The following is an 11,044-nucleotide window of genomic DNA, read 5'->3' as shown; positions in this document are numbered from 1 at the left end:
AAACATAATAATAATAATTATATATATATATATTTTTTTTTATTATTATTTTTTTTATTTTACCATAAGCATTTTCTATTGTTATTTTGTGAGACTGATTTATTAAATAACATCTAGTCTCCTCATTAAACTGTTCTGATGCATGACTCATCGTCATTAGCGCTGTAGTTTCACACAGTTGCATGCAGAGTCCAAAATGAACACTCAGCAAGCGCCAAATGCTTGTAATAATTGGTTTTGGCAAGGACTAAAACAAATGAAACTGGCCAGTTGGTTGTTTTTAGGAAACAAAACAAGGTTAAAAACAGTCAGTCTGTATCAAAACAAGCAATCAAAACCCGAGGAGCAAGATTACATTATTATATTTGTGTGTGTGTGTGTGTGTGTGTGCGCGCGCATTCATATGCATGCTTATCTGTGACTATATTACAATACATCATGGTTAGTGGATAATTAAAACATTAAAGAAACGAAGATTTATTACAACATTATTTTAGTAGGCACATAATTGATAACCCTGCGCTTAAAGTTGCAGTATCTCTTTCCTCCGGCCCGTCACGGCCATGTCAGATCCTGGTTAATCTTTTGGGGCGAGGAAAATGAGGCTGTGAAACTCACCCTAGACGTCTCTGATAAATTGTGTTGATTTTTCAATCAGAAGCCCCTCTAGGTACATGTTTCATAGCTTGTATTCGAATTGTTTGTTAGTAGCACAAGATGTGCCACGTTTTGAATATCAGGAAGAGCTAGCGTTGTTCTTTTTTCTAGTATTCAGCTAAATTAGGACTAAGGAGTGAATCTCACAAACCCTGTCAAGAATATGTCTGGGTTATTCTTTCAAAGAAAGAAATAAGAAGTTATAATATGTATAAGAAACTGATGGCTATTTTAGGACTTTTAGGTCCTTGCCTTTTGACATTATTTTAGTTTAAAAAGGGTACATTTAATCCATAATTAAAAGGTACAGAATTATTTAAATAATTACTTTTATTAGATTTTATTAATTAATTTCAACATTATTAATATTTCAACATTTTATTCTATTTTATGTATTAATTATACATTTTATTAAATTATTTTAATTATTTTATTAATATTTGTAACAATTCTTATTAGAGAAGATAGTGCCCATGTTGCTATTTCCACGATACAAGGAAATGGTCAGTAACATCATCAGTATGTACACACATAGTGTGTGTCTGTGTGTATGTGTGTGTGTTGGGCCTGCAGTATATAAAAGGCAGATCCTCTTGAGCCAGATGAGTAGGAAGTACACATGGCTTGAGCAAACAGCGGTAATAAAATTCAGCATTAGCTGCTAAAGCATATCACATTCTCTGACCCTGCAGCCAACTCTCCACACAAATACTGCAGCTCCAAACATGCCTATTTAGACCAATTGCTTTTACAGTTTTTATGCACCTCATAATGTTCTCTGCAAGGTACAAGCTTGCTTTTCATTTTTAATCAAGATTTAAAACACTTCAAAGCCGCATGTTTAATCAGTAAGTCTGTTAAATCTATCATTACCCTGCAGAAAATCCAGCTAAATCTAATGCTAGTTTGTTTTGCGTGGTTTCTGGATGGTTATTTACGAGCTGGACTAGCTGGTGAGACTGACCTGTTTAAGCTGCTAGGATCTTGGGTTAGGTTATGTTACAAAATAAAATTTTGAGCAGCTTGACCACTTTATTAGACTTGTTTTGGCCAGAAAGGTCTCTGTAAGGTTGTGCGATATTTATCGTCTGCAATAGTATCGTAATTGTTGTTTTAATGATGTGCGATTATCGAGTCATTTGCAAAAAAACTAAAACACGTCTTGAAAGTCCAAAAGCATTCACTGTGATGATGGTGTGATGAAGCCTATTCGAAAGTTAGAATGACTCTTTAAATCTGTCAATAAATATCAGCCGTTTTGAATGAATCATTTGAGTCAATGATTCAATGATCCATTCATAAAAACCATCACTTGCTTTGTTTCTAAATGAATCAGCCGTTTTTAATGAATCATTTGAGTCAATGATTCAATGATCGATTCATAAAAACCATCACTTACTTTGTTTCTAAATGAATCAGCCGTTTTTAATTAATTATTTGATTCAATGATCCATTCATCAAATCCATCACTTGCTTTGTTTCTAAATGGATCAGCTGTTTTGAATGAATCATTTGAGTCAATGATTCAATGATTCATTCATAAAGACCGTCACTTGCTTTGTTTCTAAATGAATCAGCCGTTTTGATTGAAACGTTTAAGTAAATGATTCAATGAATCACTCATTAAGGCAGGGGCTTGCTGCCACCTCCTGGCGGTTTTAGTGTCATATTTATTTATCCTTGACAGGCCTAAACCAGCAAAGGTAACAGCACAAAAACACACTCAGCAAAATATAATTTAATTATCATCATCAAAAAAATCCAAATAAATATAAAGATATAATTTTTTTTGTCAATATTGCACATGCCTAGGCCTAACTTCCAACTTGAACAGGAAGAGACCAACTGACTGACATGCAAAATGACCAACCACAGTTTGTTTAGTATCCCTTTTTCACATATTTTGACCACCCATACTGTTTTTTCAGGGTATATAGAGGAGGCCTGCATCGTCCCCTGCCCGTCTGATTGTAAACTCAGTGAATGGTCCAACTGGTCTCGCTGCAGTAAATCCTGTGGCAGTGGGGTCAAAGTTCGCTCAAAATGGCTCAGAGAAAAGCCTTACAATGGAGGAAGACCCTGTCCAAAACTGGATCACCTTAACCAGGTAAACATCACGCTTCCATATGCATGGAGAAATCAATTTTGAAGGTATTAAATGTTCAATGCATGGTTTTATATAGATATAGTCCATGACATGAAGGCGCAGGGGTTTTCAAATAAATATATTTGCTTAATAAAATAATAAAAGGAAAGAATTTTGAAGATATTAGATGTTAATGTACATTGTTTTGTATCTTACACATTGAGTAACTTTTATATCTTACTAGCTTGAGTAGCATACTTACTGAAATGGAACCTACAATACAGATTTGCATTACAATTTTGGATTCCAATCTCACAGATACAACAGATCTTGGCGTAGTATATTGTTAACAAAGCATATTCTAATGAGCATAAATATACCAGTGTTATTATAGTTAACTAAAACTAAAACCATTCAAATAAATTGCTACTTGAAATAAAGTTTTGTTTGTTTAACTTGAAGTACTAAAATAACTCAAACTAAATAAACTAAAATTAATAAACAAACATGAATAAAAAAATTTAAAAAACGAATAAAAATAATAACACCAAAACATACATAGCATGTGCAAATACTGCATTAAATAGTACCATTTTATTGGGATTAAACTATTTTATTGCTACTTTTTGATGGTGAATAAATTATAAGTATACTTAAAATCATTTCTCTTTCCTCGTCCCTAATTTTAAATGGGTGAAGTTTAGATGGAGCGTATTGTAATGCATTGTGGGATTGCCAAAGGATACATGAAGTGCTACCTTACAATTTGTCCAAAGGAAGGCATCAAGCATGCTGATTTGTCATTCCTTAAAGCGTAGAAGCACACCTATGATATCTTAAAATACTGCCTGCATAGGCAGTTCACTAGGCTTTGGAACAGAGTTCAAAGTTTCCCTCAATTTCTGGAACCGCTGGCTTTGATTATGCAGTGAAGATCCAAAAATAGGTTCACAAGTGAATCTCAAATTATTCAGAAATGCGTGTCTTTTCATCTGTTTTTTTATTGAGATTTGCTAGAAATAGATGACTCCACATCAAAGCGTTTCTGAGATCTTTGCTCCTGACAAATATGCACTCTTGGCTTTGGTTTAATTTAAATGCTCTCCTTCTATTAATTAACGGATTATCAGGGTGGTTACAGGTCATGCTGTTTTACATTTGACGAATTTGAACATGTCTAGAGAAAGAAATGACACAGACTTCTCTACTCTGTCAATGTGAAATCAAAATTAAACCTACAGTATTTATTTTCTTAACAGACATTTCTGGTCTTGTAAACTGTATTTCATGTTGAGTTTGAGCAATGCCGTTTTAAAAAAAAGATATACAATAATTAGAAGTGCATTCTTAACTAAACATGATGTTTTATGGTGCTTTGGTCTCTAGACGCAGATGTTCTAATGACTAATGATTTTTCCATAACTCTCCAATAATGCTGCTCGGCCACAGGCACAGGTAATAACGCTTTCTTCTCATAAATGGTGTTTCTTTCTTTCTTTCTTTCTTTCTTACATTTCTCATTCCAGAGTTCATTTAAATTCCTCTTATGGATTTTATGTCGTTGTGTTTGTCACTGTGGTGCACGATTACAATTTTTAAAGCATTAGAGGCACAAGTGCCATGCTTTTGTTGTGAGAACTACTAGATATGTCAGATAAACTATTAACCTACCATGAAAAGTTGCCTCCCCTCAAAAAATGGTTTGTCCCACTTTAAAACTATGGCACCCTAGCAACTGGCGCACTTGAATCAAAATTATTATTTTGAAATAATCTGTTGAATTAATGTCCCGATTGATTGATTGATTTTATTGAATTCTAATTGAATTATTTTAATTGAATACTTAATTGATTTTAATTTTTGAGTTGAATTTTAATTTATTTATTTTGTGCATTTAATTTTGCTCTTTATTATGTGTATTTATTTATTTATTAATGCCATAATCTTGAGTTAATATTCTGATGGGCGTTTTTATTTATTTATTTATTTAACTTAAATTATTATTATTATTATGATTATTATTATTTTGATTTAGGTATTTATCTAATTATGACATAATATGTTGAATTAACATTGGTGTTTATTTATTTATTTACTGAAATCAATTTTAATTAAGTATTTTTTTTGTTTTTCCTTTTTTTATTCAATGTATGTTTTATTTTTCTTTCTAGAAAAAAAACCACACAGAAATGAGGGCTTTAAACTGCTTTTAGACCCAAATTTTAGTAAATGCAAAAAACAAAATTATTCATGTTAAATTTAGTACATTTATGTTGAATAGAAAATAAAGCAGTTCATATACAGTACAGTAATAATTAGTTTGACCTTTGACTGAACATTTTATTGTACTCCTTTTTTGTGAAAATTTCCTGGTATTATTCAGACCAGCTCAGCTGCTTCAGTGAGAAGTGTTGGATTGTGTATGATTGTATATGTGTGGATGGTGGTCTCATGTTTCAGGTCTATGAGGTGGTCCCATGCGTCAGTGACTGCAGTCAGTATATCTGGGTAGCTGAACCCTGGAGTGTGTGGAAAGTCAGTAATGTGGATCTGAAGGAGAACTGTGGCGAGGGCGTTCAGACCAGAAGAGTCAGGTGAGAGTCAAAGATGCCTTTCCTCATATCTATTTTACTGTTACTCCATCCATAACCCTCTGACATTATACTGTGCTCATCTTTGATGGTCCTGCAGGTGTATGTTGAACACAGTGGACGGTCCCACTGATGCGGTGGAGGACTATCTGTGTGATCCAGAGGAGATGCCACAGGGCACGAGGGAGAGCCGCCTGCCCTGTCCCGAGGACTGTGTGCTGTCCGACTGGAGCCCCTGGACCCCATGTGACCTGGTCAGGATTATCACTAATCAGTTTAAACCCTGTTCACACTAGGGTTGCATCTCGGCATTAATTTTATCTCTGCATTATTTCACTTCTTCTCAGAATTGACCCTAGTAATGTCACATTTCAGAGGAGATCTCAGCAATGACTCAGATGTTGCATCAGATTTGCCAAGAGAGCAAAGACTGCAATCAAAAGATCTCAATATAAACACAAACATTTCTCCGAACAAATAAACGTAGCTGCTATCCAAAATGTTTTTTAGCATTATGCGCAATATTTTGAAATGGTGTTTATTTTTCTATTTTCAAAACTCTATTTTTTAAGTTTTAGTATTTTTGTTATGTGCTTCTGTCGTTTTATTTTTATAGTTTGTTAGTTTTATGTTTGTTTAGATTTATTTTAATTTCAGTTTTAGTTTTTTAGGAATTGTAGCACTTCAACTTTTTCAACAATTTATTTCAAATTTTCATTTAAGTTTTTTAAGTTTATTTATATTTTATTTCAGCTTCATTTCAAACCCCAAAATTATTTTTTTATTGGTTTTTAATTAATTGTATTAGTTTTTTTTATAATTCTGTTTAGCATTAATTTATTTAATTCAGTTTTAGTTTTAGTCATTTTAGGACTTAGTTATTTATTTCAGTTAGTTGCCAAGGCAACATTTCTAATTTTGCTTTAAGTTATTTAAGTTTTATATAGTTTTAATATTTATATTTTATTCCAACTTTATTTAAATCCCCCAAATAATAGCAACACTGATTAACAATAACAACACTGTTTTTTTTCTTCTTTTAATCCTAAGCATCTGAGACATGTCTAAGAAATCCCTTAAATCTGAGCAATAACATTTTTGGCTTATGCTAACAGGGATATGGTTTTATTCTGGGTTTTATGATTTCAGTTAGAGCCAACTGACATTGAAGCATAAATAGTGGCATAACAAAATCAGAGCAGGTCACTTGTTAGAGTTAATAAACAGCTTGAGGAGAAATATGAGAGAATTATGAGCTCATTAACATAAATGAACAGCAGTCTGTTTTATTGGCCTCTTAAAGCCTTGTTCTGGAAGAGGAGATCGAGAGAGGACGGCGTTTGCCCTGCGTCTGCCTAAAGAGGGAGAGGACTGTCCGGTTAGCATGCAGACCGAGCCCTGCCTCCTGAACCGCAACTGCTTTCACTACAGTTACAACATCACCGGTGAGTAGACCAGTGGTGCGTCCCAAATCGCGTACTTATGCACTATTCTATGACGTTTTTTTTAGTATAAATAGTGTATTGTAACGGGGTGGAAGGAACACGCGACAAGGAGAGCTCAAATAAATACCCCGGAGGGTGGATTTATTCACAGAGAAAGTGCTCAAGTGAGTGCGCTGGGTCCTGAGGTGAGTCGAGGCTTCTCCGTGCGTGAGTCGGTGCTTCTCCGTGAGCGTGTTCCAGTGTCGGTGAGTCCGTGCGGCGCTCGTGTGTGGGCTGCTTGGTCACGGGCTGGTTTCTGGAATGTAAAGGAGACAACACGTTAGACTTCAGCTGCTGGGAGAGCATCTCTTCTCCCTTTCCTCGGGCCTCACGCGGCTTATCTGGCCGTGGGCTGATGACTCTCAGCTGTGACCAATCAGCCCGTGATGAGCGTGTGCAGGTGTTCCTCGTCCGTTTCCAGGGCAACGCTGATGTGAGCTCGGGACGCTCGTCACAGTATATATTACAAATTATAATAAATAGAGTATTGCATTCACACTGAAAATTCCAAAAAGAAAAAGTGCACTTTAAATACCCGGATGATGCACTTAAATAACCGAAAAAACTAAGTGGGGAATGTTGTGCACTTCATGCACTCATTGTAAAGGAGACAACACGTTAGACTTCAGCTTCTGGGAGAGCATCTCTTTTCCTTTCCTCGGGCCTCACGCGGCTTATCTGGCCGTCGGCTGATGACTCTCAGCTGTGACCAATCAGCCCGTGATGAGCGTGTGCAGGTGTTCCTCGTCTTTTTTAAAACTTCCTAACAATTATTTGTCAAATTTCGTTTTTTGTCTTGTTAATATGCCAGTTAACATTCACAACACTGTTCTGCGAATTTGTAAGTAAACACTATGTTATTACGGGCATTATACGGAGGTAATATGAAAGGAAAAGGCCATCAAAACTTTCCTGGCTGAAATGTGAGTTTACAGGTATGATTTAAACACCATAAATCACACAAAATATGAATTATTAATCATCACTAGATCAAAACAACACGGCATGTTGACATAAATGTGGGTTATTTGGTGATTGCTAACTGCTGAACTCTCACTGTATGACGTTACAGAACGTTGTCCGGTCCAGTTCCGTTCACACAGCAGTGTTGTGTTTCTGTTAATCTGCGTGTTGACATAAAGATACTCTCGTGCTGCGGTTATTTACTAGCGAATGCATCGTACATTCCGCTTACAGTATATCGATGGAACACGTGGAACATACCAACTATACAAACTGTGTGGAGGGGAACCTAAACTGAGCCATTCACTATATAGGCCACTACAACCAGGGAGTCGCTGAAAATGAGTGTGTTTGTTTACAGAACGCTGTTGTCACTGCTGCAAACTCCCATATAAATAATTATTAAAAAAATATAATTTCCCTGCAGCCAGTGGGCCCCCTTTCCAGTGTAGGCCCCTGGGCTTCAGCCCCTTGAAGCCCGTGCATTAATGCGCCCCTGAGTGCGTCATTTGGGACGCAGCTCAAAACTGCAAAGTGTTTCCCCAAACAGGTTTCCTAACTATGGTTGCTCGATTTGGAGCAAAAATCTTAATTGGATGCAAATTAAAATCCAAATAAATTAATAAATAAATTTGAAAAAATACAGGTTTGCTTGGATTGTTTCTAGGGCTGCACATTTTTGCCTACATTTTGGCCAACACTTTATAACAATATGGCTATAAAATAATAATAATAATTGTTATTTTTCATTGTTATTATTTATAATGTTTGATTTATTTTAAATAATAATTTCAAAATGTGATTATTATTATTTATTTTAGTTAAGCCCTTGTTTGTAAGGCTGCACATGGCCAATAATAATAATTATTATTATTATTTTATTATTATTATTATTATTATTATTATTGGCCAAATTGTGCAGCACTAAAAACAAGGGCGTTTAAAAAAATATTATTAGTTATTCTTATTATTGTCCATGTGCAGCCTTAAAAACAAGGCCTTTAATAAACAAACAAACAAAATTAATCAAATTTTAAATTATTATTATTACTACTACTACTACTACTAACTAACTAACTAACTAACTAAAATATATACATTTCTAAATAAAAACAAAATAAGAAATATCGGTACTGTAATATTGCACTGTAAAATAAAAAAATCAAGTATTTAAGAAAAATAACAATTATAATAATTTAATATTTTACATTACATTAAAATGCTAAAATAGTCATATTTATGGTCTTAATTTCCCAAATGGTTTGCCAAATTGTGTTCTTTCTAAAGTTAATGTGACATTAATGATCCAAATAAAAAAAAAATTAAATCAAATTTTTTTTCTCTCATAAAACCTTCTGTTTCTCTCTAAAAATACACCACAGTACTGCAGTAAAATTGGTTGTGAATGCTGTTTCTTGCTGACTTTAACGCTTTTTTCTGCTCTTTGGCTGCCTGTGGTTTTTAAGTCCTTCTGGTCTGGGCATTGTCCACACAGCACTTTATCCACACAGCACTTCCTTTTCTCTTATTGTTTTGAATTGCCGTTCATATGAATGAGTCATTCAAGAGTTTGGATCATTACTGGAACTGCTTGCTCCATCTGCTCAGACTTCATTCACGATTCCCCTCCAAGAGTGTCAAAGTGAAGCGCAGCGGTGGTGTCAGTTTATGGAGCTAAGACTGTGTCCTCAAACCATCCGCTCTGGTGGACGCAAGCAACCTCTGACCTAGACGTGTAGTTTAATGAGAACCCACAGGGTGAAATCTGTGTGTGTGTGTGTGTGTGTGTGTGTGTGCGTGTGCGTGCGTGTGCGTGTGTGTGTTCACTTAGACTGGAGCACGTGCCAATTAAGTGCCAGCGCTGTTTGTGGAATCGGTCTCAAGACGAGGATGCTGGACTGCGTTAAACCCACAGGGTGAAATCTGTGTGTGTGTGTGTGTGTGTGTGTGTGTGCGTGTGCGTGCGTGTGTGTGTGTGTGTTCACTTAGACTGGAGCACGTGCCAATTAAGTGCCAGCGCTGTGTGTGGAATCGGTCTCAAGACGAGGATGCTGGACTGCGTTAGAAGTGACGGCAAATCTGTTGACCTCAAGTACTGCGAAGAGGTTTGTGCATTTATTTACAGACGCTGCCACTTGTGAATTTCATTCTTTTCTTCTCAGCAGAAGTATAGAGTTGCTCTTCCAGTACCAACAAAAGAATAGTGTTAAATATTTAAGTAAGTTGGGTTTTACACTTTGATTCTGTTTTAATGAAAAGCTTTATGACTCTTATAACATATAGATTGTGTGCTTTATCGTAAGTTGTGCACAGTGTTACAATATTACAGTGATGTCATCACTGTTGGCTACATTTCGAATAGTGAACATTCTATCAGTATAAGTCATTGGGAGATTTTCTTGAATATATAGTTTACAAAACAGATACAGCTTCTGAAATTATCTACATTTGATTGGATTCTGGATCTGAACTGATTCAAACTAAATTAATTTACATGAAATTCTGAAGAAGAAGAACTATTGTAAAAACAGTAATATTGTAAAATATTATTACAATTGAAAATAATTGTTTACTATCTGAATACATTTTAAAATGTAAATCCTGTGATGCAAAGCTGAATTTTCAGCATCATTACTCCAGTCTTCAGTGTCTCAAGTGTCAGTGTCAGATATCATTCTAATATGTTGATTTGCACAAGTTTTGCTGCTGAATATTTTTATGGAAACTGAAAACATTTTGTTTCAGGATTCTTGATGAATAGAAAGTTCAAAAGAACACCATTTATTTGAAATAGAAATCTTTTGTTATATTAGAAACATCTCATACTTCTGTCACTTATATACATATTAGGGATGGGAAGATTCCCCGATTCACGCGGTGCATCGGCATAAAAAGTTAACGATGCGATGTATCGGTTTAAAAAGTGTATCGGCTACAAGTCGGCATTTATACATTACCGCTGCTGCGTGAATATGACGTATCACAACACCACGGAGACCCGAGAAAAAACTGGGATTAAAGTCCAAAACCTGACTTGAAATAACCTAACAAATCAATCGGGGCTAAAGCAGTTCCATAAATGACAAATTAAGTTCACACAATCTCACTAATTTGTGCACGCTTATTCTTAAGCAGCCCGTAATGTAGATCATGGATCAAATCGATCCACCATGACAAACAGCGAATATATCTGTGCTGTTTAATGCATTTGAGACGTTGTGTTTTCCTCAGTGCATAACTGACATGTCACAGGTATATTTTTA

At 35.2% G+C, this 11,044-nt stretch overlaps 1 protein-coding gene across 1 annotated transcript in view; it reads left to right on the top strand.

Moving 5' to 3' along the window:
- LOC107726647 (thrombospondin type-1 domain-containing protein 7A-like) overlaps positions 1–11,044 on the top strand; it is an 88,853-nt gene that overhangs the window by 61,672 nt on the left and 16,137 nt on the right. The window contains exons 14-19 of the mRNA XM_016536309.1: positions 2,586–2,764; positions 4,193–4,198; positions 5,204–5,337; positions 5,435–5,588; positions 6,638–6,779; positions 9,771–9,892. Coding sequence (XP_016391795.1) covers positions 2,586–2,764; positions 4,193–4,198; positions 5,204–5,337; positions 5,435–5,588; positions 6,638–6,779; positions 9,771–9,892 — 737 coding nt within the window. The remainder of the gene's footprint in view (positions 1–2,585; positions 2,765–4,192; positions 4,199–5,203; positions 5,338–5,434; positions 5,589–6,637; positions 6,780–9,770; positions 9,893–11,044) is intronic.

The sequence above is a fragment of the Sinocyclocheilus rhinocerous genome, unplaced genomic scaffold, assembly GCF_001515625.1.
Source record: "Sinocyclocheilus rhinocerous isolate Xijiao unplaced genomic scaffold, SAMN03320098_v1.1 scaffold5, whole genome shotgun sequence".
NCBI classification, from domain to species: domain Eukaryota; kingdom Metazoa; phylum Chordata; class Actinopteri; order Cypriniformes; family Cyprinidae; genus Sinocyclocheilus; species Sinocyclocheilus rhinocerous.
This window is presented reverse-complemented; position numbering and strand designations above follow the sequence as displayed.